Consider the following 25,774-nt stretch of genomic DNA (forward strand, 5'->3'; position numbering starts at 1 on the left):
ATAGCAATACATTACGCGAAAGATTTCCTTCGTCTCGTTTTCTGGTTATCGCATAGGAGATAGTTAACGAATGGTCCTCCAAAACTACAGAGGAGTTCTTTTCAGTTACTTCGCTTATTAAACTTCCTGATTGGACAAAAGCATATCAGTGGGCAAAATTAGACAAAAAAATAAAGGTGTTAGATGCTGACACGAAGAACAATGTCTATATAGTACCAGGAAGTCAAGTATTGGATGTTCAGGCTGAAAAACCTTGGGAAACTTTTGATGAATTCAAAGAATTTTTTTTCCCACTTGGAGAGTAACAATTCCCAAAGAAAAAGATGATTGGATGAATGGTAGCTGCAATTGTCCACAGTTTTTTAAGATGTATATGTGCAAACATCTTCTGAACCAAGCAATTAGATTAAAATATACAGTTCCGCCTGTAGAGGCAAAAAATATCCATATTGGACAAAAAAGAAAGCGTGGACGTCCATCAAAATTGAAACCTGCTTTGGTAATTCAGTGATGTTGTTAATTTATTGAAGTCTTATTAATAATGTGTTTAATGTTCACTCTTTTTTGTTTTGTGGTTCAAATACTGTTTTAAAAATGGCATTTTTTGTTCTTCTTGTTTTATAAATAAAAGACAATAAAGTATATTTGTGATGCCTATTTTTGTTTTATTTTATGCTCACTAGCTTTTGTCATATTATAAAGTATGAAGTTCAAACAGTTTTTAGAACCTTTATTATTTAAATAGCTATCCAGATTAGTATAAAACAGTTGACAATATTAACTTTATTAGATGCTAAAGATTAGATGCTCAATAAGTATTTTTGTTGCTCCACCCAGTTTTTAAACGGATGTTCGATTAAATACTACGCAAAATATAATATAGAATTAATATTTATGCGTTAAATTCAAAATCTTAATATCCTTTTCTACACCTATTTAAATATTCAGAACAAAAAAATCTAAATTTCGTCTTTTCAAGCCACGCAGAGTAAAGTTTGCATGTTAAAAATATTATTTCTGTAGTTGAAAATTGCTTTTCTTACTTTATTTTATAATATATTTATAAAATAATACTAATAGTTCTAAATTTATGTAATATGTACTTTTGGTTTCAATATCTAATAGAATGATATCAAATCTATTATAAACTATTAGAAGATAGGTTTCTGACCCGTTAATAAATTATAAAAAAAACCTGTTTAAAAAAAATTAAATCTCAAAAGTCCAAAAAACCATGTCATAATGCAAAAATGTTATTTAATAAATTTAATAAAAATTTCCAATTTAAGTATAAAGAAGATATTTAAATTATAGAATAAAGGACTGTTAAGCTTCAGCATGCATGGGTACTAACTAACAAAATTTAAAGGGACAATAAATAACATAACAATACAATAACAAAAATATATTCATATACAATGATGAAGCAAAGAGTACAACAATTAAAAATAATCAAATTATGTTTTATGGTTATTTAAAATATCACAGTTAAAAAGTAAAACATTAAAACGCTTTAAACTATTTTGAAAAAATTACAAAAAAAAGTGATATTTACATTTAGGTTAAATACTTAATATATAAAATATGTTACTTGTTTAATTAATGGAACCTACATGTGAAAAAGAAAATTTTTACACTAACGTGACAGTAATAAAATAGAAAAACCAAGGAATGTAAGAAATTCACTTTTTTACAGTGGTGGTACTAGCAAAATTATCATAAGTTGTAGAATTAAAAAAAATAGTTAAAGATGCAAATTGGCAATATACAAGTGATTTAACAATAAGACAATTCTACTCTACAGATATGGGTAAAAACATACAACGGTTTATGTAAATAAATTATACACTACATACTGCACAAATTTGGTACTAAAATGTATACATTTATATTTGATATTTTTATTTTATTTTAAGAATATAATGGGAATGATTTATATGTAACGAAATAACTCATAGAGTGACATTTAAGGAGGTTGAATATTAAAGAATTCTTATCAGAAAGGGTAAAAGGTGGCCTTTCCAATAAACATCTATATAATTTTTTAAAAGCATAGCCTTAGTGAAAATAGTATAGGGTGTTAATGGATTGAAGGAAAAAATAATATTAGAAAAAGAAATAATAAAAGAAATAAATGAAAACAATCTCATGAAAATATTTTTTTAAGGAAATCTTTGGCTATAATCTTAGCATAGTATACCACTAACACCTCATCTACTGGGGATGCAAATCATACCCAAGAAATTAGAATCTTACTCTTTCAATTAAAATGAAAACAAAATTGAGCCATTGATCCTTTAAAAAAATAAAAACCGTAAAATGGAATTGATCTCTTGTTTCCCGTAAGAGCTCATCTACTAAAGTCAGCAAAATAAACAAAAAATCTTTTTTATATATTATGCCTACTCAAGTTACAGTTCCCCAGAACCCATCTTTCAAACACCCTCCTATTTACAAGACCATAAGGTTGGTCGAAGAAATATATAAATCTCATAAAAAGTCTCAAATTTTTTCCAGGATATTTCCTTGTACGTATGTACTCGTACCAGCAGAAACTGACTTCATTAGGAAAAAATGCATTTCCGGAACTATCTTAGTTTTCCACATAAGCCTCCCCTAAAAAATCATTCTATTTGAAGATAGATTTTCCATGATTATTAGGCTCTTCAGAATACTCGTCTTAACAAAAAACTAAAATCGTCATCAAACAAAATACAAAAATCTTCCATTTAATTATAATCGCTAGTACATATCTCTCTCAATTTCTTGTGCATAAAAAAACAGTAAATCACTTTTATTTTGATCTTAAGTCCTCCCAAGATCCCTTAAAGATCAATGCCAATAGTACATTAAAAATAATTTATTGCAAAACTAATAATATTATGCTTACTCAATAACGCGAAGAAGCATTTAATCCTCAGAAACATATACTGAGCCTTATCAGGCAGCCAAAACAGAAATGTCACCAGCTCCAGTAGAAGCTGACTATCTTAGAAAAGAAATTCCACCCAGAATTATCTGCGTTAGTTCCATATGATCCTTCTCTCAAAAATCAATTAATATTGTTAATATTTTTCATTTATTATAAAGCCCTAAATTCGTCTCAAAATAAATCTTCATCAAAGATTACTAGTATTAAAATCTGTAATATTCAATTAGAAGCACAATATACATCCTAATAAACATCCTCTCCAGTTCAAACTTGCGCTTTCCTAAGAGTCTCTTTTGAATCTCATCATTGATTGTGAAAAAGGTTTCCCTTATACTCTGCAAATCACATCAGCTTTCTCCCCTCTCTCCCTATTTCCGTTAATTTATCCGTAAATCATCATTTTTAATCTATAAGTTATAGCCACTTTCATTAATCCGACTGATATAAATATGCATCACTTGATTTTATAGAATAAACAGGAATGAGAAAATCTTACAAGCACCCTATTAAAAAGGGAGAATATGAACCTCATTTGGAATCTCTATGATAGAATCAAGCTTACTAGAATATTCCAGATTAGCACCTATTAAAGACTCTTCTGTTTGGTCACTACCTACGCCACTCCACCTGATTCTATGCTCCTTTGGCACTTTCACTTCAAGCAATAAAGTAAAATGCTCGCTTTTACTGCTCTGAAAGTCTCAAATCTTCAAGACTGCCTAATAATTTTATTGACATCATTGACAATCCTAGTTGAATAAGCTAGTAAAGTTTAGTGATACAAGACCCAATATATTTTTCAATTAACAATAGCTGTATGTTCTCATGCAAGATATCTTCGTTCCATGCAATTTTATATATAAAAAACAGAACACAACGGCACAATTCTAAGGTTAAGTCGTTACATTTCTAATTTACACAAATCCTCATCTACAACAAAACTTTAAAAGGCATTACAAATACATAGAAACTCCAAATCTACTCAAGACTCCTAAGTGATATTTCTAAGGGCGACAGTCTAGTTTCTGCTGTGATCGGTGGGGGAATGCGAGAGGTAGTACGGTAAATAGCATTGCTGCAAGCCCTTGGCCTCACCTTGGCAGCCTTCCTGCGCGCCCTGATATTAAATATGCCATAGACTACCGGGTTTGCGCAGGAGTTTGTACAAGCAAATAAGAAAAGCCCTCGCTGGATCCTTTGGTCTACGTGTAATGCTGAATCTCGATCGTACCAGTACCTAAAACCAATTAAATGTTTAACTAGTGCTACGTCACCATGACATATTTGTCAAACGTGACAAACGATATTCATAAAATATCAAACAAGCATCAATTTAATTTGAGAATAATACATTTAGTTTAGTGATGATAAATTCAAATTTCCCGCTTAAATTGCAAATTTATCGGCAACATTGTATAGGATCCTTGCAGACATGACATTTAAGTTGAGAGTTATGACATTTGATGTTCTTGACAGCTAAAATGTGTGAACTTTGATAGCGGACATGATACTATATATAGAAAAAATAAGAAAATTAGTGATATGTATTCGATCAGTGGTAAAATATTTCAAAAGAAAAAAACATTTTCTACAATTGAAAGTAGTGACTCTAATCTTGGTATTGGGTATTGACAGATGACGGTTGTGACATTTGCCAATCATACCAGATGATAGCGATTTATGGTTTTATTAGGTAATTTTATCAAATAACAACACCAAAGTGTCTAAATACCTTAAGATCTAAATCGAATTTTGTGAATGACATTTTTGGCAACTATGACACTTGACGTTTTTAAATCACTGGACATGACAGTTAATTAAGATTTTCTTTAATCAACTTTCAAACAATCAAAAAATCCATATTTATTTAACGCTTTAAGCAAGGTTCTTGAGAGAAGGTGCTAAGAAGATGCTAATTCGTTTTTTCTTATAAATGGTTTCGTAAATATTAAACAAAAAATCCTATTATTTTTCCTTCATAAAAAATTACTATTTTCCACTGAACAAATTATGTTTCTGGACTTAGAAAACAAAGTTAAAAAAACATTTATATAAAAGACGTCTGCTTTTTTTTACTTTGCAACTTAGGTAATTATTCTTTATTATTTCGCATTTGTTATCCTCAATAACTATGCAAAAAGTGTCAATTTGAATGGCCTCGTTATGTGACTTGACGCGTATATATTTTTCTGTTGAGACGTCGTTATTTTGAAACCGAAGATTCATGGACGTATATGCTACATTTATCTTACTTTATCATCTACACAAGGGTTTTATATATTGTTAGGGTTAAAACGTACGTTTTACACATCGATGTTATTAATTTAGAACGTTTTAAATCTTATATCTAAGTATTTTACACTGTCCAATTAAAAACATAATTTTTACTATACCAGTCAGTATTTGTCAACTTTGCGTAACACGCAAGCGCAATCTAAATAGCGACCAATAAGCTTATTGAGTCCGTAGGTGGAGACTCAAAACGTAGAAATAGTATATAGACATTTCTTAAAGGCTTTCGATAATGCTCCTTGCAATTTTTTGACAAAAACCACGTATTAAATGACGATCTTTAAAAGATTTTCTTTGTAACTTGAATTCTTATTTAAATAGTCAAAGTAAGATGCGATAAGCTCGTTTCAAGAGGCCAAGCGATAATCTGAAAAAAGACTTGTAAATCACGTTTACATACTTGTTCCAAGCAGATGAAATCTTGCCTCAAAAATATCGACATCAGATGCAGTTTTGTAATATTAAAATCAGTGTCAATGTAATTATAATAGAGTAGATGAAGCATATTCCTGGGATTTCCTAAATCTTGCTAACCTATCATCAATGGAATGAAAAATGTTTCAGAAAGACTAGTTAGAGTCAAGGCTATGGAGGATACGTCACTAGGACTAAGAATTACAATAGAAAGCTAATAGCAAAGAAAATAGAAGGATGTAACGGCTAAAAGAAAAGAGAAGGAAGGTCTATCAAGAAACACGAATACACTATATAAAAAAAAAATTAAGATGGAGTAATCGTGTTTCTCTTTCCTTATCTTAATCCTAAGCCCCAAAGAACCCTTTGAAGCCATAACTAAGTAATACAGGTACTACCAATAAATACTTAGGCCTAGGTCAGATTAAGCTAGATTGAAAAATAAAGCAACTAATACAGGTTACAAAGAAAATATGTCAGACAATTATAATAAGAACCAAGGAAAGTGTTACTCTCATAACCAGGTTCAGAAATCAACGATTGATTCTTCTATTTAGCTATTTAACGAGAGGAAATTTCTAATGGATCACCTAATAGCTCCTGATAGCCGAGTTTTGAGAATCCTGCAACATTAAGAAATTGAGTATGTCAGAAAAATATTTTATATTGTATATAAAGAACTATTCAATTGTTTTTGCTCCTTTACCATTGACGTATATAGAGTTGGACTGGTTTTTTGTTACAGATGAATAATATTTTTACTTTATTTAGAAGACGTGATATGTTTTATGATTTTTTTTATTTTGAAGATACAATTCATTCAGCCCATTCAATTCATTAATTTTAGCAATCAAAAACTAAGAATGGAGAGGAGCTGCTTGACTTAGACGAAAAGCTCTCAAATATTATATGGTAATAAAACATCTTAAGAAGGAAATAGCCAAAGTATAGTAGCTGAGTCTGATCGAATAGAATATATTGATTTGGTGACCATGTAAGATGTAAGTGACCATTCATGAGAAAACCTCTAAGATGTATCTTAGATGAAACTCAAAAGCATCCAAAAAAACAAGCTGGTCAAGGATAAATTAAAATAATTTTCAAGTTAGACATAAACGTAAAATTAATAATTATATATATAAAATTACTTACCAAATACACATCACATGATATGGCGTCCAACACACAAAGAATACGAAGACAATGATTATTGTCATCTTAAGGGTCCGTATTTTTGCTTTTCCAAGGAATCCCAGACTTGATCTCGTGATACTGTCAGCTGTAAAAATTAAAAAATATACGAATAATTCTAGATTAATAAATTCATCAGCCATTAACTTTACAACATGAAAATTACTGTAATAAGATTAAAAGCCGGTGTTTTTAAGGCAACTAAAATTTTTGATAAGCGCTCGAACTTTCGAAAGACAACATGGTTCTATATTTTTCCAGCCCGATAACTCTTCAGGCTTACTTTAAGATTAGCTGTCACGGAAATTTAATTTAAGTTGAACGACTACGGGAAACAAGTTTTAAAGAATCTTCGAAAGCTATTAACTACATTATTTCACTTTCTTTCACGAAAAAATTTAAGACAAGTTATTTTTCTTTAGGGGCTTTTTTAGGATCAATAATGAGACGCTTATTCTTAGCAGTTATGCTGTATAATGGAGGACAAAATCATTAATCATAAGTCGTTCTTTAAGGATGCTGTGTATTTTAATTTCTTTTATGCAAGTTGTATTATAGTTTTATAGTGGTAATGAGGCACAAGATGATTTAAAATTAGAAAATTTATCTGCATCAAATTCATCATCAGGAAAATGTATCATCATGGAATCAAAATTGAGGGCACCTCATACTAGTATACTAAAAACGTACTTTTTAATTAATCTAAAAGGGATACTGATACTGAAAATGAAGCTTGCAATGACTTAGATATAAGCCCACATTTTGATCCAAGGTAAGAAAATGAGAGATTATGCAATTGAACTATGGTCATGTCAAGTGTATTAAAGTACTGTGTGTACTAAAAAAAACTTATATGGATTGAAAAATCGTGGATCAAAAGTACTATATATAATATCATCCGTAATGATCCAACTTCACCTTAGAAGAGTTTTCTCTTTAGATTACCAGAGCCCAACGGCCTTAGAGAAACCGATAAGGCTCTCTGGTCTAAAGGACTTAAAGTCGCTCGGTACACTGAAAGTGTTACCCAAGTATTTGAACCTGGCGCGCGTGAGTGCTGGGCACTCTCCGACTACATGGTTAACGGTTTAATCCTCCTCACAGCACCATCGGCATTCCGGGTTATCCGCAATACCGATAGTATGGAGATGGCTTCTTAAGTGCCAGTGACCGGTTAAAAGACCTTTAGCCGAATTTCGCGTCTTTTTAGGCGTAGTAGATTTTTGGTGAGACAGGCAGAGAGCCCACCTATGTGCGCTTTGGCCTGTCTCATACCAGGGGGGACTCAGTCCATCTTCGGTGGGTCCACTTGTCTAGCAGACCCTTCATTGACGCGACCGCAACGCATTTGGCAATACCAACTATGGGTTCCGGCCCCATCGGCACATTCGCGGATCCCAGTCTGGCAAGAGAGTCCGCTTCCTCATTCCCTGCATGGCCTGCGTGGCCAGGTATCCAGACGAGCTGGACCCTGCATCCAACCTGTACCAGTTTTTTCAGGACTTTTATGCACTCTAGCACAAGCTTGGAGCTTACCTTTGCGGCCGTGATAGCCTTAATGGCAGCTCTGCTGTCCGAGCATATTGATACGACTGTATTGCGGTGTCCGCAGCTTAGGATTTTCTGTCCGCATTTTAATACAGCGAATACTTCGGCCTGGAAGATAGTGGCGTGCTCCCCCAGCGAGTATGCCCTACTGGTATGTGGGATCCCACCAATAAGCCCTGATCCAGCTCTGTTATTCATTCTGGAGCCATCTGTGTACAAGATGGTCCCCCTATTTAGCAATGCAGGTCTGTTGGAATGCTGCCACTCCTCTCTGCCTGCAATGTGCGTCACGAATCCCTCGCAGTTCACAGTTCCTGGAGCCAAGTAGTCACTGCCCATCAGAAGGAGAGAGTGACCAAATTTTTGCGTGACCGGTCTCGCCAGCACGTAGTTCGCCGAGGACGTATAGCCTGTACGCAGTCCTCATTGCCTCGAATTGCAGAACGAGGTCCAGAGGCGGAAGGCTCAGCAGAGTCTCAAGCGCTCTAGTTGGCGCCGTCCGCATGGAACCCGTTATGCTAAGACATGCAAGACGTTGGACTCTGTCCAGTTGAGCACGAATTTTCGCTTTCTCCGTACATGGCCACCAAACGATAGCCCCGTATGTGAGAAGAGGTCTCACAATGCGCAAGTAGATCCAGTGGAGGATCTTAGGAGACAGACCCCAGGTATTGCCGAAAGCCCGCCTGCAGGCCCATAGCACGCAGGTAGCCTTCTTCATTCTGGTGTCTGCATGATCGTGCCAGGAGAGTTTGGGATCCAACTTGATTCCCAGAAATCGAACTGTCCTGGAGTAATGCAACTGCACGCCACCTAGAGATATAACAGGGGGCGTGCCAAAGTTACGTCTCCTCGTGAATAGTAGGAGCTCTGCTTTTTTGGGGTTAATCCTGAGACTCCCCGAGTGGCACCATATGTCGACCATACGCAGGGCTCTCATCATAGGGCCCCGCATTGAGACGGCGTCTTTCCCTGGGCAAAGGATTACCAGATCATCAGCGTAGGCCTGTGTGTATAGGCCAGCATTGTTTAAAAGATTTATCAGGCTGTCGACCACAAGGCACCACAAGGTAAGGGACAATACTCCTCCCTGCGGGCAGCCCCTAGCCGCCAACGTTTCGATAATCTTGTTGTTGAGCCGGGCAGATACATGACGTTTCGAGAGCATGGCCTCTATCCGGCTAACCAAACAGAGTTCTGAGCCGCGGCTCTCGAGTGCTTGGCAGATTAATGCAAAGGGGTGTTGTGAACCTTCAATGTCTAGAAACGCACCCAGACAGGCCTTGCCACTACCCAGAGCACCCTCCACCTTCCTAACGAGGTGGTGTAGGCCAGGTTCGTAGATTTGCCCGCCTGATAGGCGTATTGGTGCACATGCAGTGGTTTGTTGACCAGGATGCTTTCCTTAAGGTATTGATCAATCAGCCTCTCCATCGCCTTCAGCATAAAGCTGGTAAGGCTGATAGGTCGGTACGATTTGGGATCTGTAAAATCGCCTTTTCCGGGTTTCGGAATGAAGACGACTTTCACTTGACGCCATAACTTTGAACATAGCCCTGAGTAAGGGACGACCTGAATAGTCTGACTATGTGTGGGGTTAGTACTTCTAACCCGTTTTGCAAAAGGCATGGATATAATACATCCATGCCCGGAGATTTGAAGGGAGGGAAGCCATCTGGAAGTAACAGCGACCCCTATAAGAGCCTTAAGGAATTTTCTTTTCATCGCATGAAGTAAAGCCTAATTTATCCGCAGCTTAACAATGAACTTACAAAATAATTTTTCTATATTTTAATTTTTTCCCTAGATGAAAAATATTAAATTTATATAACGAAAATATAGGTAAATGTAGATATGCATTTGAAATCATGGAGCCTTTTCTTGGTACAGTGTTTTGATAAGCCTGGAAAAAGTGTAGATAATCGTTGGGGATTATTAAGAAAATTGGAGATTAAATATCAACACAATTAGCACAAGAAAGAAAGGAAGTAAGGACATCTGGACTACAAGAAACAAGCTGAACGAATCTAAAGGACCATTCCAGAAAATTTTGAATACAAAATTATCTGAAAACCTAAACAGATATACATTTCAAATGGAATCTTATTGTAATATCAAATAACGTTTAGTTCTACATACGACCTTTTCTATCAATTGAACAAGAAACCAGACATTTAACTGAGATATCTAGAAACGATGTAATCACTGCAGAAAATGTATTGCAATAAATAAAAAATGCCAATCAATCAATTTGTAACGGGATAATTACTAAGGAGAAAAGCCTGGTAAAATACAAAAAGGAATATTTTAGCAAAGAAGTTTTAAAAAAGCAAACTAGGGGTGCCTGACAATGATTTCCAGAAAAATGGGAATTCAAAGATATCTGAAAATTACTAGTTTTGAAGGTGATTTTAAGAAAACAGTGAATTATTATTAGGTTTAACATAAAAAGAACGAAAGTCGTATGCAAGCATGGATTTCGTGGCCGTGTTTTACATAGGGAGATCAAAGAGTCTTTGTCCTTAGTTCCCTAAAGACTGTAAGAACAGTCCAAATAATAGTTCTCTAAAGTGATCTTGATTTTGAATCAGAGCTTGGTCAAAGCCAAGAAAAATCAAGTTTCTAGATTTTCAGAAAAATAATCTAGAATAATCCATTATAAAGATAAAAAAGAGAAAATCGAAGGAAAAACACGTTTTGAGTTGAATTAAGCAATATGCAACCAAAGTATTGCTTAGTCCCAAATACATCAATCAAGGATAAAATAGGTATCAAAATTGAAAACAGGAAACAAAAGATAATTACAACTTGTTGAAATCCTGCAAGATCTTAACAGACACATTTGAAGAAATATGAAATCATAGGAAAGCTTAGATATAGATTGGGGTTTAAATTTCTTTAAACAGAAGTGAGATGTAACTTCCTGGAAGTCCTAGAGAACTATGTCTTTCAGTTTTGTACTAAAAGAAGCAAATTAAAGAAATTTAACGTGCCATTCCAGAAAATTTGGAATACAAAATAATCTGGAAAAGTATATTAAGGACCTATTTTAAAGGCGATTTAAGTATAAAGTAAAACAATTAAATCAGAGGAGTGCAAACATATCTGGAGATGGAGAAAAACTAAATAGTTAACACTTTTAAATGTGAAAAAAAGTAGAAGTGATATAAAAGGTTTTTGACTTACATGGGAACATTTGAAAGCAATCTCGTACCACATAAGAACATAATATAACCTAAATATTCAACACATTTAAGATTCCTTAAGACTAGACGGGTAATACAGAAACAGGAGGTGAAGAAAGTACTTAAAAGTCCTAACAATGGAATAAATTATGACGTTAATTCCAGCTAATATGGCCGAGGCGAACTTCAACTAAAATTGTCGAGACACAAAACTAAGTTAAGAAGACAACAACCGTCTGCTTTTGAGTGTTAACAAGGATCCGCTAGTTAACAACCCTTAGGGGCTTTAGTAAAAGATAAAATAGGAAAGTTTCGATCACTCTCTTAGGGATTTATTTATGACCTTTTTTCGTTTTAGTTTTGACGAGAGTAAAAGGGATTAGTTTTTTCATTTTACAGGAATTAAATGAATTTTTCTGGACTGAAACTTTCCACGTGAATAAAAAAAAGCGTATTTTTCTCCCTTAAAAAATTAAAGCTCTTTAATCCTTCGGGATAACAAGGTTGCCTTAAGCAAAATCGTGTAACAAGCATCCTGCTGGGCAATGAACATCAATTTTCTGCTTGCCAGTTTATTAAACTGCTAAACCCTTGACCTGAATAGATATTTAACTATAGCTCTTTGTGTTTTCATTCCCATTACGTAGGTCTGGATTGTCTGGATTAGTTCCCAATTACGTACAGGACAAGTTTTCTTATATTTATTTATTTATTTATTTATTTACACCACTCCACAGAATAAATTACAAAACATAGGTATCTTAAGAAAATTAAAAATAATACAATATTATCAATAATTACAAGCAAATGGTATTAAAAGAAATATAGACAAAGTAAATTAAAAGTAAAACATCTAGGAAAAGTGTACTCTTTTAATTTCCGATAAACTGCAATTAAAGATGTCACACTGATCCAGAACAGAGTCATGTATGTTACATGCTCTGCGCAGAGGAGAAAATTTACAAATGTTGGTTCTAGGTCTTGATAGGTAAAAAGTTGATGTATTCCTTGCTGATATGCGAGACACATGAAAATTTAGTTGCTGCAATAGATCTGGTGAGTCAATAATATTATTTACCAACTTAAATAAAAATTGCAAATCAGCGGATTTTCGCCGATCCTCCAGCAAAGCAAACGAAAATCTTTCCAATAAACGCTGATGTGGGAAAGCAATTTCTGGGTACACTCCGTCACTCTTGTACCAAAGATATTTGAGAAATTTTCGTTGAATATTTTCAAGTTCATGAATATGATTTGTATAATATGGTGACCAAACTTGGGATGCATATTCCAATATTGATCTGACATAAGAAAAGTACAGGATTTTTAGATTAAGAACAATATTAAAATTTTGCGAGTTCCTGATGATATATCCCAACATTCTATAACTGCGCTTGACAATATCTAAAATATGCGGTTGAAAAGAGAAAGAGCTGTCAAAGATCACCCCTAAATCTCTAAATTCAGTTGATCTAGGCAGAATAACATCATCTATGGTATAGTTGTAAGTAATGAAGTTTTTCTTTAAGCCAAATGAGACAACATTACATTTAGCCGCATTAAGGGGTAGATTATTATTTTTACACCATGTATTCAAAAGACTTAAATTATTTTGTAGCTGCTCACAATCCAAAATAGAGTCAATTCTAATATATAGTTTTATGTCATCTGCGTACAGCAGGCTATTAACATCAAGTTGGTCAGATATTGTATTAATGAATGAGTTGAAAAGAAGTGGTCCCAGAATTGAGCCCTGTGGGACTCCGGAAGTGGCAACTATCTGCACCGAACTACGACCAAAACATTCCACGTGTTGTGGTCGCTCGGTAAGATAGGACTGTAAAAGATTTTACAAAGAAGAAGAAAATCCATAATATAGGTCGAAATTATTAATGAGAATGTTGTGGTCTAGTCGGTCAAATGCTTTTGAAAAGTCTGTATAAATAACATCGACTTGAGAGTTTGCATTTATTGATTCGGTGATATATTCTGTAAGAGAAATCAAATTTGTAGTGGTAGATCTACCTTTCATGAATCCATGTTGTCGAGCATTTATAAGACTCCCCACTTTAGGATATAAAGCAGAATGAAGTGCGCGCTCAAAACATTTGGAGAAGTTATTTATTATTGTGATAGGCCGGTAATTTTCAACCATGTTTTTGTCATTCTTTTTATGTATGGGAACAATTTTAGACGACTTCCAAAGATCAGGAAAACATTCTTGTTTAAGGGCCAAGTTAAAAAGAATTGTTAATGGTTTTGCAAAAACATGTCTACAGTCATGGATCAGAATTGAGGTATTTATTTAATGAATGCTGTCTAGGTGTATGGGGATCTAAAATGTGTTATATTTATCGAACATCGCTGAATCTTTTTTTTTTCGTTCTTGTTATTTTTGTATTTGTTATTTAATTTTATTATAATTACTTTATTTTACCAGAAAATAAGGTAGAAGTTTATTGACATAGCATGACTAAAGCAAGTGTGGTTGATATACAGTTATACATACAGTCGTTATACATAATTAATAGTTTCAGGAAAAATTAATTATTATAAATCTTTAAAGGGTAAAGAAAAGAAATTACTAAAAAGAGAAAATTATTTAAGAAATAAAAAGAAAATAAAAAATAGGTAAATTGAAAAAACGAGGCTTAAGAAAAATATATTTGCTAAGAAAAATCATACTGAAATACTGAAAATAACTGATTATTTACCATTTCAAGCTTAAATACAAAATTTATATTTAATATTCAAAAATTTAAAAAACAATTTACAAGAAAAAGCAAAAATAATAGTAATAAACCAAAAAGTAATAAAAATTAAGAGAGCCTTAGATTTATTTATTTTTTTTTAAAGCAAGACTAAAATTTATAACATCATAAAATGAAATTTAAAAAATTGAACAAAAGACAAGAAGAAAATTTAAAAAATAAAGAAGTCAAAAAATAATCTATAAAGAAAAATTATAATAAATAAAGGAAAAAATAAATTGAGACAGACATTGAATTTTCTTATTGAAAAACAAGGTTTAACATATATTTCTTAAAAAAAAATATGTATATATTGAAATAGCCAAAAAACTAATTAATTAATCTAAAGTTTAAAAATTTTAAAGACTTTAAAATTAAAATTAAAGCATTAAAAAAATTATTAATAAGAAAACTAAGGGAAAATCAAATCAAGAATCAGTTCACGAAAAAAGACAAAAAATACATTTTTAAGAGTTAATAGATAAATAAAATAATTAAATAAATAAATTGTACTTTCAAGTAAAAAGTAGAAACATGAAAATTTTATTATTTTAGGAAAGGATTAAAAATTTGTGAATGAAAAATTAAACACAAAGCTTTAATATATAAAAGAACGTGAGTTCAAAAATAAATAACTTAAAAATCATTAAGTAACCAATATATTACTACGGTTGGAAAACCATAAAAAGAAAAATGAGAATTCGTGAAAAAAAGATACAAGAATTTTAATCTTTATTTCATATAAAATAAAGTCTTATTTAACAAAAATATGATGAATGTACGAAATCAGGTAGACTAATATTAAAGTATGAAAAATAAATTTCAATTATTTAATGAGAAATACAGAACAAGTTTGGTCAAGAATATGAAGTAAAAGGACGTAAATTACGTGAACAGAGAATAAAAATGGCAAAAACACTTTTTTACCAATTAAATTTAAAAAAATATATAGAAAATTTAACCTTATTTTTGAGGTGGACTCAAACATATTGATGTTTAATAAAAGAATAAATACAGGGTGTTTCAGAACTATGGGATCAAACTTCTGGGGGTTGCTCAGTGCTACAAAAGAATCTATTTGAGTATAGGAACCCATGTCCGGAAATGCGTCACTACGCCACTACGGCCCTAAGACGCGTTAAAATTTATAAAAAACATTAATTACCTAAATAGGATCTGCTGCATTTATTTTTACCTTTTGTACATGATACCATAACAACAATTGTTTAAAATCAACGCTTATCAATGTCAATTTTCAATGTCATGTTTAAAAATTTTATAGCTTACAATTTTTAAACATTTATTGTTAATGGAAAACTTTACCAATCAAGAATTGGCGGATATGCATTTGGCATACGGAGCAACAAACTGCAATCCACGACCAGCATCGCGGTTGTTTCATGAACGTTATCCCGAACGACAGCATCCTGGATACAAAAAGTTTATTGCGGTTCATCGGCGGCTCGCTGAGACATGCATGTTTAAGACCAAGATGCATGATACTGGGGTTGCTCGAACCATAAGAACAGTCGCATTTGAAGAAGAGGTGCTTCAGGATGTTGCCGATGAACCATCAAATAGCACACATGACGTCGCTAAGAATATGAATACGAGTAACGCTTCTGTCTGGCGGGTACTACACGAGCAACAACTCCATCCTTACCACTTCCAGAAAGTTCAAGGTATGACTGCAGCCGATTATCATCCTAGAGTTCAATTTTGTCGATGGCTTCTGGATCACATCATTGCACAACCAAATTTTTTACGATATGTTTTGTAGACCGATGAAGCCTCTTTCTCAAGAGTTGGTATTTTTAATAGTAGGAATAGCCATGTTTGGGACGAAGAAAATCCTTATGCAATTTTTCGAAGAAAACATCAGAATCGTTGGTCTGTCAACGTATGGGCAGGCATTGTTGATGTATATTTAATTGGGCCATACCTTCTACCGGAACGGTAAACAGTACCTATTTATCTGCGTTTCTTGGAGGAAGTTCTCCCAGAACTCCTTGAAAATGTTTCACTAAACGTTAGACAGCAAATGTGGTTTCAGCATGATGGAGCGCCGGCTCACTTTGCTGTACAAGTACACCAGTATTTGGCTTAGCGGTTTGGGCACTGTTGGATTGCCAGAAGTGGAGCAGTTTCTTGGCCTCCTAAGTCACCCGATTTAACGTCGCTCGATTTTTTCTTAGACTTAATTGGATGAATAACAGCAGCATTTGAAATCATTCAAAACGAGGATCAAATTTTTAGTGTAGTCCGCCGAAATCATGTGCGGCATTTAAATCGGTGTATGGTGGTTGGAGGAAGACATTTTGAACAATTGTTGTGATGGTATCATATACAAAAAGTGAAAATAAATGCAGATCCTATTTAGGTAATTAATATTTTTTCTAAATTTAAACGCGTCTTAGGGCCGTAGTGGCGTAGTGACACATTTCCGGACATGGGTTCCTTTACTCAAATGGATTCTACTATTCTACTGAACCCCTAGAAGTTTGATCCCATAGTTCTGAAACACCCTGTATATATAAGTCGTTGCATGGTTTATACTGATTATGAAATAATTTATATGCTTCAAGTGTTGCAAATATAGGCATCAACAAGAAGAATGTGAGGAAAAAAATGTTTGTGCTAAATGTGGTCAAGAGCAAGATGTTAAAAATTGTGGTAATAACGTAAGTAAATGAAGGATATTAAACTAAATATTGATCAGACTGCATAAGACGTAAATAATTAAAACAAACATTGATGATTATCACCTGAAGCAATGTCCACAACAAACAAGAGAAGTGGTAAGGCTCTTGTACGAAACGGTATCAAATATAAGATCTGTAGTACAGAGTGTGTTCAAAAATATGACTGGTTATTGTCCTTATAAATTGTGGCATATAATTGTTGAAATATTTATTTACTGTTCCTTACTGCCCTCCACAGACTGAAAATGCGTATTTTTCGAATCATTTTTCTGTATCGGATATCTAATTTTGAAGGAGTCATGGTGTCCAGATGGCATTTTAAAATACTCGTTTTATGGTGATAAGTTTTACTTTAAGTCTCTATAGAGAAAACCTGTGACATAAAGTAAATTTGACACCGAAAATCAGAGATCATTGCATTTTAACTACTGATATACAACAAATATCTGGAAATTATAATTATACGATAAATTATTTCAAAAGGTGCTAGGAAAAGTATGATGCTATTCAGTTTCAAGGTCCACTGATAGAGGTTCTGACCGGTTGAGTTTTAGACGTCGACATGATTGCCAATAGATTTGTAGAAGATGTAACGTTAGTAATAAATACAATCCGCCGTATAATAAAATCAAAAAAGAATCAGCAGTACAGAGATAAAGTACGAAATAAGACAAATTATGAAATATTGCAAAATAATAGGCATGAAAAAGACAAATATTTCAGAGAGGCAAAATATGAAAATAAGCAAAACTCAACAGAACTATGGAAACACTTAAAGACACTACTTCCGAATAAAAGCGTATGTGGCTAAAGAACACTGTTTTTCAATGGGGACTACTGAGAATAGATAAGGAATTAGCCAATGAATATAATAAGTATTTTGTGGAGAGCATTGAGAATATCATATCGGCAATAACTTGACTAGCTGCTAATCTGACGTACTTTAATTTGAATCTAGATAAAAATGTAGAGAATTACAGGCTTACACTAGGTTTAAAAACGTTTCATTGTTTGACGCTTTAAAGAATTGTGCGTGGACTAAAAAGTGTCAGTGGCGACATGACATTTTAATAAGGGTTTTTAAATATGCTTTTGCAGTTGCTGGAAATCGAGTATTAGATATTTTAAATGCATCATTTTCTAAGACGCATTTTCTAGAGGAATGGAATGGAAGTCATCATTAGTGGTTCCGATGCCAAAAATTCCAGGTTCTAAGCAGCAACTTGAATTTTAGATCGATCAAGACTGTGGTAATATACAAGAAATTATTGGAAATCATTGGTCAATCGACATTCTTGCAAGACTGTGACTGTGAGTCGAGCGTTTTAATGACTGTGCAAAAATAATCTTAGCATGAATATCACAAAATCAAAATTCAGTGTGTATGGCAAACAATAAATTAAGTTTAGTAAATATAGAAAATTTTAATACTAATTTAATTTGCGCTAAATTGCAGTATGAGAAATATATTAAATAACTAAGGAATTTTACAGGATCCTCAATTGAACATTTATGCTCATTCTATATTGAGAAACTTTTCGCAAAAGGTAGGTTTTATATCTAGAATAGGCAAAAATGTAATAACACATACGAAATTTTTACTTTACAATAGGTTAGCATCATTTGCAAAATTGTTTAATTTTATTGCTCAGTATACCGAAATATAGAGCGGCGGAATTTCAAATAGTACAAAAGTGAGCAATGCGTCCTGAAACGCAGCAGATATGCATTGTGCAGATTGAAATATTGCTTATAAAGTAATAAATAATTCTTACCTACCTACGTTTATGAGATGGTTAATTTCTTTATTAATGTTCATGATTATGATACTAGAAATCGTATTGATTTTATCATAGTCAATCAATAGTATGGCATCGATGTTAAACACAGATGTTTGACACACATATTAAACAGTATTCTGAATAAAAGTTTATTAAAATTTAATCAGCTGCCAAAAAAATTTAGGAAATGTAAAAAACTTAATTTATTAAAACGATTAATCAAAAATTATGAATTGTCTGATATTTTATTCTATTTGCTTAATAGTGATTATTGCTTTGTTGTATGTATTTTTCTTTGTTCTGTACAGTAAAGAGAAATAAGAAAAATAATGTATAGGAGCTCTAAAAGCTCAAAAATATGGGTATTGGGAGAACATTATAGTGTGTCTTAAATTAAACTGAATAACTGAAAATTTGTTGAGAAAAAGAAAAAGAAGAAACTAAAAGAAAGAAAAAACCGAAACAAATTTTGGTCAAGTTTTAAACAAAACTTAATTTCTTAAAATGCATCTGAGAGAAAATAGAAAAACTTATAAATTGCTTAGTAGTAGTAATAATTTTTAAGTCTGCTTTCTAGCAATTTTCATACGGTAATAACTAAGATATCTAAACTGTGTTAATTTGAGAGACAGGGATGGCCTTATATATATATATAAATATTTTTTTTGATAACGTGTGTTTTTTAATAACTGCGTATATTATTTAAAATAAATGAGTTTAGTGAATATCCTAAAAATAGATTAATTTTAGGTTTTTCATTACTCACCGCATCCAGGATTCCTGGTCCTTCGAAATATCTCTAACAAAATCGAGGCATACGAAAATATTATTACAGCCAATGGAAATGCATACAATATAATCATCCCGGAAATATTGTAAGCCAACTCGTGCGTGTAGGTCGGAAAACTATGGTAAGTTACACACTGGACATACCACGTAATATTCGGATGATGTTCTACGTGAAACAGGAACATCTAAAACGAAAAATATTTTTCACACAATACACAGTAGCAGTGGCATAATATGTTCTCACAGCACGTATCTCTTTTACACATTTATCATAATTTGCGAATTTTAAAATCACTAAGTATGTTTTATGACCGCTACGTTTTTTAAATCGAGCTTTTATGAATTTCAATATAATGTAGTTTTGGTAAATCTCTTTATTCTTATAGAATTCCACTTATTCCACACTTGTTATAGACTATTCTATATACAGGGTTACTGGTAATTCGATACATTCCTTTGGAGATGTGATAGGGGAGGGGGTAAGAAGTAAATTGAACCCTAATATGTATTATGCAAAAGTTGATAGTTTTCGACATATTTAATTTTTTCTGTTTTTCTTCAAAATGTAGACCTTAGTGGTTTAAAAGGCAGTTTCCAGAAAATCCGCTGTATATTTTTTTAACTTTTTAGGCAAAATACATGCTCAACACAATAGTGTTACGTTTGTAATGGCAAAAGTCCCGCAAATAGTTGTAACCATAGGTAAATTCTCGATGCAAAGTGTAATTTTTTTTTCTTAAATAAAATACTACACTTTCTAGTGGATATTTTTTGAAAAAAAATTATGCTACATTCTTCAAAATTTACGTAAAACTTTCTTATTATCTAAGCTAACTCATAGGCTATAAATGCTACCAAAAATTTTAACAGAATTTTGTATTTTTATTATTAATAGTAAGAACGCACTTGAAAAATGCCAAGTGGTAATTACTTCTATGGTATTTAAGTACTATAGCAACAATTTGTTTTTTTAATTTTATTGTTAAAAATTTGATGTGTAGATAGTCTGACAGCAATAATTGTTGTGGAAAGTAGTTAAATTACGAGTTTCGAGTTTATTTTTCTTGTGTTTTCAAAGAAGGTATTCTATTGGTTTCTGCGCTATGGCCACGTTTACTAACGCTGAATATGCAGATATTATGATTGTTTATGGGTTTTGCAATGGTAATGCCGCGAAGTCTCGCCGAGAATACCAACGTCGCTTTCCGAACCGCCGCATTCTAAATGTCCGTGTTTTCGCTTCGACCTACCGAGCTATCGCTGAAACTGGATCCGTAAAACCAAGAAGAGGTGACGCTGGCGCTCCTCGCGTATATCGAGCAGAAGATGAGGAGGAAATATTAAGACATTTTGAAGACGATCCAACCACATCCACTAATGCCGTAGCGCAGCAAACAGGATCATCGCAATGGAAAGTTTGGTCCACGATTCGGCAAATGGGAAGCCATCCTTACCATTATACGCCTGTCCAAGGATTGGAAGAAGGGGACCCGATAAGAAGGGTAGAATTCTGCAGATTTATTATAAATTCTGATGCAGACAATAGAACTTTTTTAACCGACATTTTGTAGACAGACGAGTCAAAGTTTCGTCATGAGGGCATTACAAATTTTCATAACCTTCATTTTTGGGCCGAAGAAAATCCCCGTTTAACAAGAGAAACCAGTTTTCAAAGAAAGTTTTCTGTAAATGTGTGGATGGGACTTATTGGCCGGGATGTAATAGCAACATTGTAATAATAACATTTTTTCCCAGACCATTTAAACGGGGATATTTATGAAAATTTTTTACGACATGACCTACAAGATCTTTTTGACGATATTCCTCTCGCCGTTGGAGGACGAATGATATTTCAACATGACGACTGTCCAGCTCATTTTCGGCGGTCAGTTCGGCAGTTCCTGGATGAACGTTTCCCGAATCGTTGGATTGGTAGGTCAGGTCCAATAGCTTGGCCAGCACGAAGCCCTGACTTAACCCCGCTTGATTATAGCATATGGGGTCAAATGAAAGCACTGGTTTATGCAACCCCAATAATTACCCGGGAAGATCTTATCCAAAGAATAACCAACGCTGCCCAGCAGATCAGGAATACCATAACAACTAGAACAACAAAGACTGAAATGAGAAGGCGCTGCCGAGCCTGTATTCGCAATAAAGGCTCTCATTTTGAACAAGATTTGTGAAGGTAAATACTGATAAATGCGTTACTTTACAATTTATAATAAAAATATAAAACCATGTCACCTAACTTTTAAGCATTTGTATCCTGTGAGCTAGCTTAGGTAATAAGGAAGTTTTAAGGAAATTTTGAAGAATGTAGCATATTTTTTTTTCAAAAAATATCCACTAGAAAGTGTAGTATTTTATTTAAGAAAAAAAAATTACACTTTGCATCGAGAATTTACCTATGGTTACAACTATTTGCGGGACTTTTGCCATTACAAACGTAACACTATTGTGTTGAGCATGTATTTTGCCTAAAAAGTTAAAAAAATATACAGCGGATTTTCTGCCTGATACAGCCTTTTAAACCACTAAGGTCTACATTTCGAAGAAAAACAGAAAAAATTAAATATGTCGAAAACTATCAACTTTTGCATAATATATATTAGGGTTCAATTTACTTCTTACCCCCTCCCCTATCACATCTCCAAAGGAATGTATCGAATTACCAGTAACCCTGTATATTTGCACCCTGTTATTATTATATAATTCCTGTGGTCACATAAAAGCAATCTATTAAGAGTTTATATTTGCGGTCGAGGCAACTGTCACTACAAGATGATTTAAGCTACAAAAGAAACTTATTTCGCCCGAAATTCGGCTTGAGAAAATTAACTGCGCTACGAGGGTTGCACATAACCAACAATAAATTTGTACGACAAACGCGGAATGTAATTAACCACAAGTAGAGCCGCAGGGGCCCGTGATGAATTTAATATTTGAATTATTATGGAAAACTGAGTAGCTCCTTGAATTATGGCGGTAAATTGATAACGAGAAAATGCCGGCATTTCTTTCGAGGGGAAACGTAAAACTTTTAATCAAGAAGGTGTCATAAAAGTCTTTTAGTGCTGGTGATATGCATATATATAAATTCCTCTTTGACATTGTAGTACAAACATGTAAAGATTGTAACATTGTCGTCTGTTTGTATCCTACGTAGTTTATTTATCAGAATAATCCTTTTGAGTTTAAATTAATTTAACTTTATCTAAGTCCCTTTAAAAATTCTCCAGGTAGGTATGTACAATTCATTTTATATAGTGTCAAAAGCTAACAAACTCATTAAGTTTTTTTCTTAGAATTTATCATTTTCTTCTTCTTCTTCCTCTTCCTCTGCTATCTATTAATTATTAATGGATGTTTGCGTTTTAATCACTTTTAACCGTTTTTCTCTATCTCTGGTGTTGTGACTAAATTATCATGTAGTTTCTATTCCTGTCCTATGTCTGATATTTTGGAGCTATGACATCCCCATTCATCCCTGTATTTTTACTTCTATTAATAGTTGAAACAAATGGTACTTTTCGTTTCGTAATACATATACCAGGTATGCTGTTTTCCTGCGTTTTATCATACCTCGCAATTCATCCAGCCTTCTATACCATACAACAATACAGACCATGAGTAACATTGTGTGGAGCTTATTCTGAGATTGAGCTCAAAGTCAGAGTTCGTAAAGACGTTTTTAAATCTTATGAATGAGCTTCTTGCTTTTTCTATCCGACCTTTAGTTTCGATGTTTGAATACCAGTATTCACATAACCAAGTCCCCAGATAGTTAAGCTTTTTAAATTATTCTACGAGGGTGTCCCAGAAGTACCTGACCCAAGAAAGAAAACACGAAAATTTTGGAAAAAAAAATGTATTTTTCAACATAATCTCCTTTCAGCTCTATACACTTTTCTCAGTGATGTTTTATAAGTTCGATACCCTTTTTATAATAGGAACTGTCTTGCGCCTCGAAATAGCCATTAACTGCAGACATCACTTCTTCATCGTTGGAAAATCTTTGACCATTGAGCCAGTTTTTTAAGTTTAGAAGCAGAAAATAATCTGAGGGGGCTAAATCTGGCGAACAGGGTGCATCAGGTAGCAGTTCAAACTTTAATTCGTTAATGTTGGCCATTGCAATAACGAATTTGTGAGCTGGTGCATTGCACTTCTTAACCAAATGCGGCCGTTTTTGCTTGATTTCTTCGCTCAAACGTTAGTTACGCAAAAAAGTTACAAAGTTCGCATAATACTCGCCGTTGATAGTTTTACCTTTTTCAAGATAGTTAATGAAAATTATCCCTCGCGCATCCCAAAAAACCGACGCCATGACCTTATTTCTATTCTCGCCTTCTTTGGAGCCGGTTCTCCCTTTTGAGTCCATTATTTAGATTGTTCTTTTGTCTCAAGTGTAAAATGATGGACCCATATTTCATCCATGGTTATAAAACGACGCAAAAATTCTGCTTTGTTGCTATTAAATTTCGATAAACACTCAATTGAAACATCTTCACGACACTGTTTTTGCTCGAGTGTGAGCAAACGCGGCACCCATCTTGCACACAGCTTTCTCATGTCAAAATTTTCAGTTAATATGCGATGTACCGCACTTTTTGAAATGCCTACTATATCCGCTAACTCGCGCACCTTCAGTTGACGATCATCCAGTATCGCTTTGTGAATTTTCTTTAAAATTTCTGGAGTCGTCAGCTCATTTGGTCGACCACTGCTATGCTGGTCTTGGCAGCTCGTACGGCCTCGTTTAAACTCTGCTACCCAATATTTTATTGTTGTTAACAAAGGAGCAGAATCACCCGGAGTAGAATCCAGTTCAGCTTTTATGTTGGTTGGGCTGAGGCCTTTCAAATAAAAGTATTGTATAACATAACGATGATCAATTTTCTCCATTTTCACAAATTCACTGAAAACGTTCACTATTGATGGCTGCCAAACAAGTACTAAACAACGTGGCGTCTTCAAACTTGAAACATATGATTTATAGATTGTATACTTTCTAATACACTGATATTTTTAAAACTACTACCGACATCTCTAGATCAGGCCGGGTACTTCTGGGACCACCCTCGTATGTCTTCGCTATCGTATGAGAGTTGCAATCTAGAACTCATCTAATTTGCGGATATTAATAAGGAGTTTTGTCCTCTTGATGTTGATGTTATGTCCAGGAGGCTTTGGAGATTGTGTCATCTGCATACCATATATTGATCCATGTGTGATATTTTAATGCCAATTGTTGTCCTATGAGAGCTTCTTATAAGATGTTTTCAGAGAAAATGTTGAACAGTGGGCGGAGGAACCTCTAAAAATTTTCTGTGCATTTGTAGTTTCAGTGTCAACTTTAAACGTTATTGATTCGTTCCAGTACAAGTTTTTAATATAGCGTACTTCTTTTTGATTTGTCAAGTGGCCTCAATATTCCAACGAGTTTATGACTTTGCACTCTGTCAAATATTTGTATGCTCTATCAAATAGGAAGTGATCGCGAATTGATGGGCATGATAAAATGCAGGAAAACCGCATACTTAAAATAAGTGTTACACAACGAAAGGTACTATTTGCTCCAACTATTAATAGAAGGATAAAAATAGAGAGAAAAAAGGGGTTTAAGCATAAAGAGGATGTCGTGGAACTGAAATAGCAAACATTTGACAGGAATAGGAACTATGAAACACATTATTACATATTGTCTTTGATCGTAGTATATCTAAACGAACACTTGGGTTGCCATCAGGCTCTGCCATACCAAGACCTCTTCTAAATTCGAATTGCGAGAATCCAACAGCGCTTTCGCATTTTGTGAAAACTCTGTAGTGAATGACCTTGAGAAACAATTTCATAGTGTGATTTATCAAGCTGATCAAATTATATTCACGTTTTATTGCGTTGTTCTTTTTAGGGAGTGCAATAAAAAGAGATGGAAGGCTGTTGGTTCGAAATCTTCTTATGTTATAAAGTTTATTGTAGAAATTCAAGAGAAATTCAATAGACACTAAATCTGGTCCATTCCATCTAAGGATCTGATCGAACCAGTGCGTACACTTAAAAACCCAAATGGAAGTTACACTAATTGCGGGAAAGAAACTCCAAATCTCTTGGTTAGCACTCACGTTCCAGAATAAGTTGAAACGAAATAAAATAATAACCTTCCTAGAACCTGGAAGAAAGATTG

General features: G+C 33.6%; 1 protein-coding gene across 1 annotated transcript in view; it reads right to left on the reverse strand.

Moving 5' to 3' along the window:
* Positions 1-2,756: 2,756 nt before the first annotated feature.
* The window catches only part of LOC126735915 (adipokinetic hormone/corazonin-related peptide receptor variant I), a 100,529-nt gene continuing 77,511 nt past the window's right edge, over positions 2,757-25,774 (reverse strand). The window contains exons 5-7 of the mRNA XM_050440038.1: positions 19,562-19,769; positions 6,791-6,917; positions 2,757-4,169 (exon numbers count right to left, since the gene is read on the reverse strand). Coding sequence (XP_050295995.1) covers positions 3,911-4,169; positions 6,791-6,917; positions 19,562-19,769 — 594 coding nt within the window. The 3' untranslated portion in view covers positions 2,757-3,910. The remainder of the gene's footprint in view (positions 4,170-6,790; positions 6,918-19,561; positions 19,770-25,774) is intronic.

Source organism: Anthonomus grandis, chromosome 5 (genome assembly GCF_022605725.1).
Source record: "Anthonomus grandis grandis chromosome 5, icAntGran1.3, whole genome shotgun sequence".
NCBI classification, from domain to species: domain Eukaryota; kingdom Metazoa; phylum Arthropoda; class Insecta; order Coleoptera; family Curculionidae; genus Anthonomus; species Anthonomus grandis.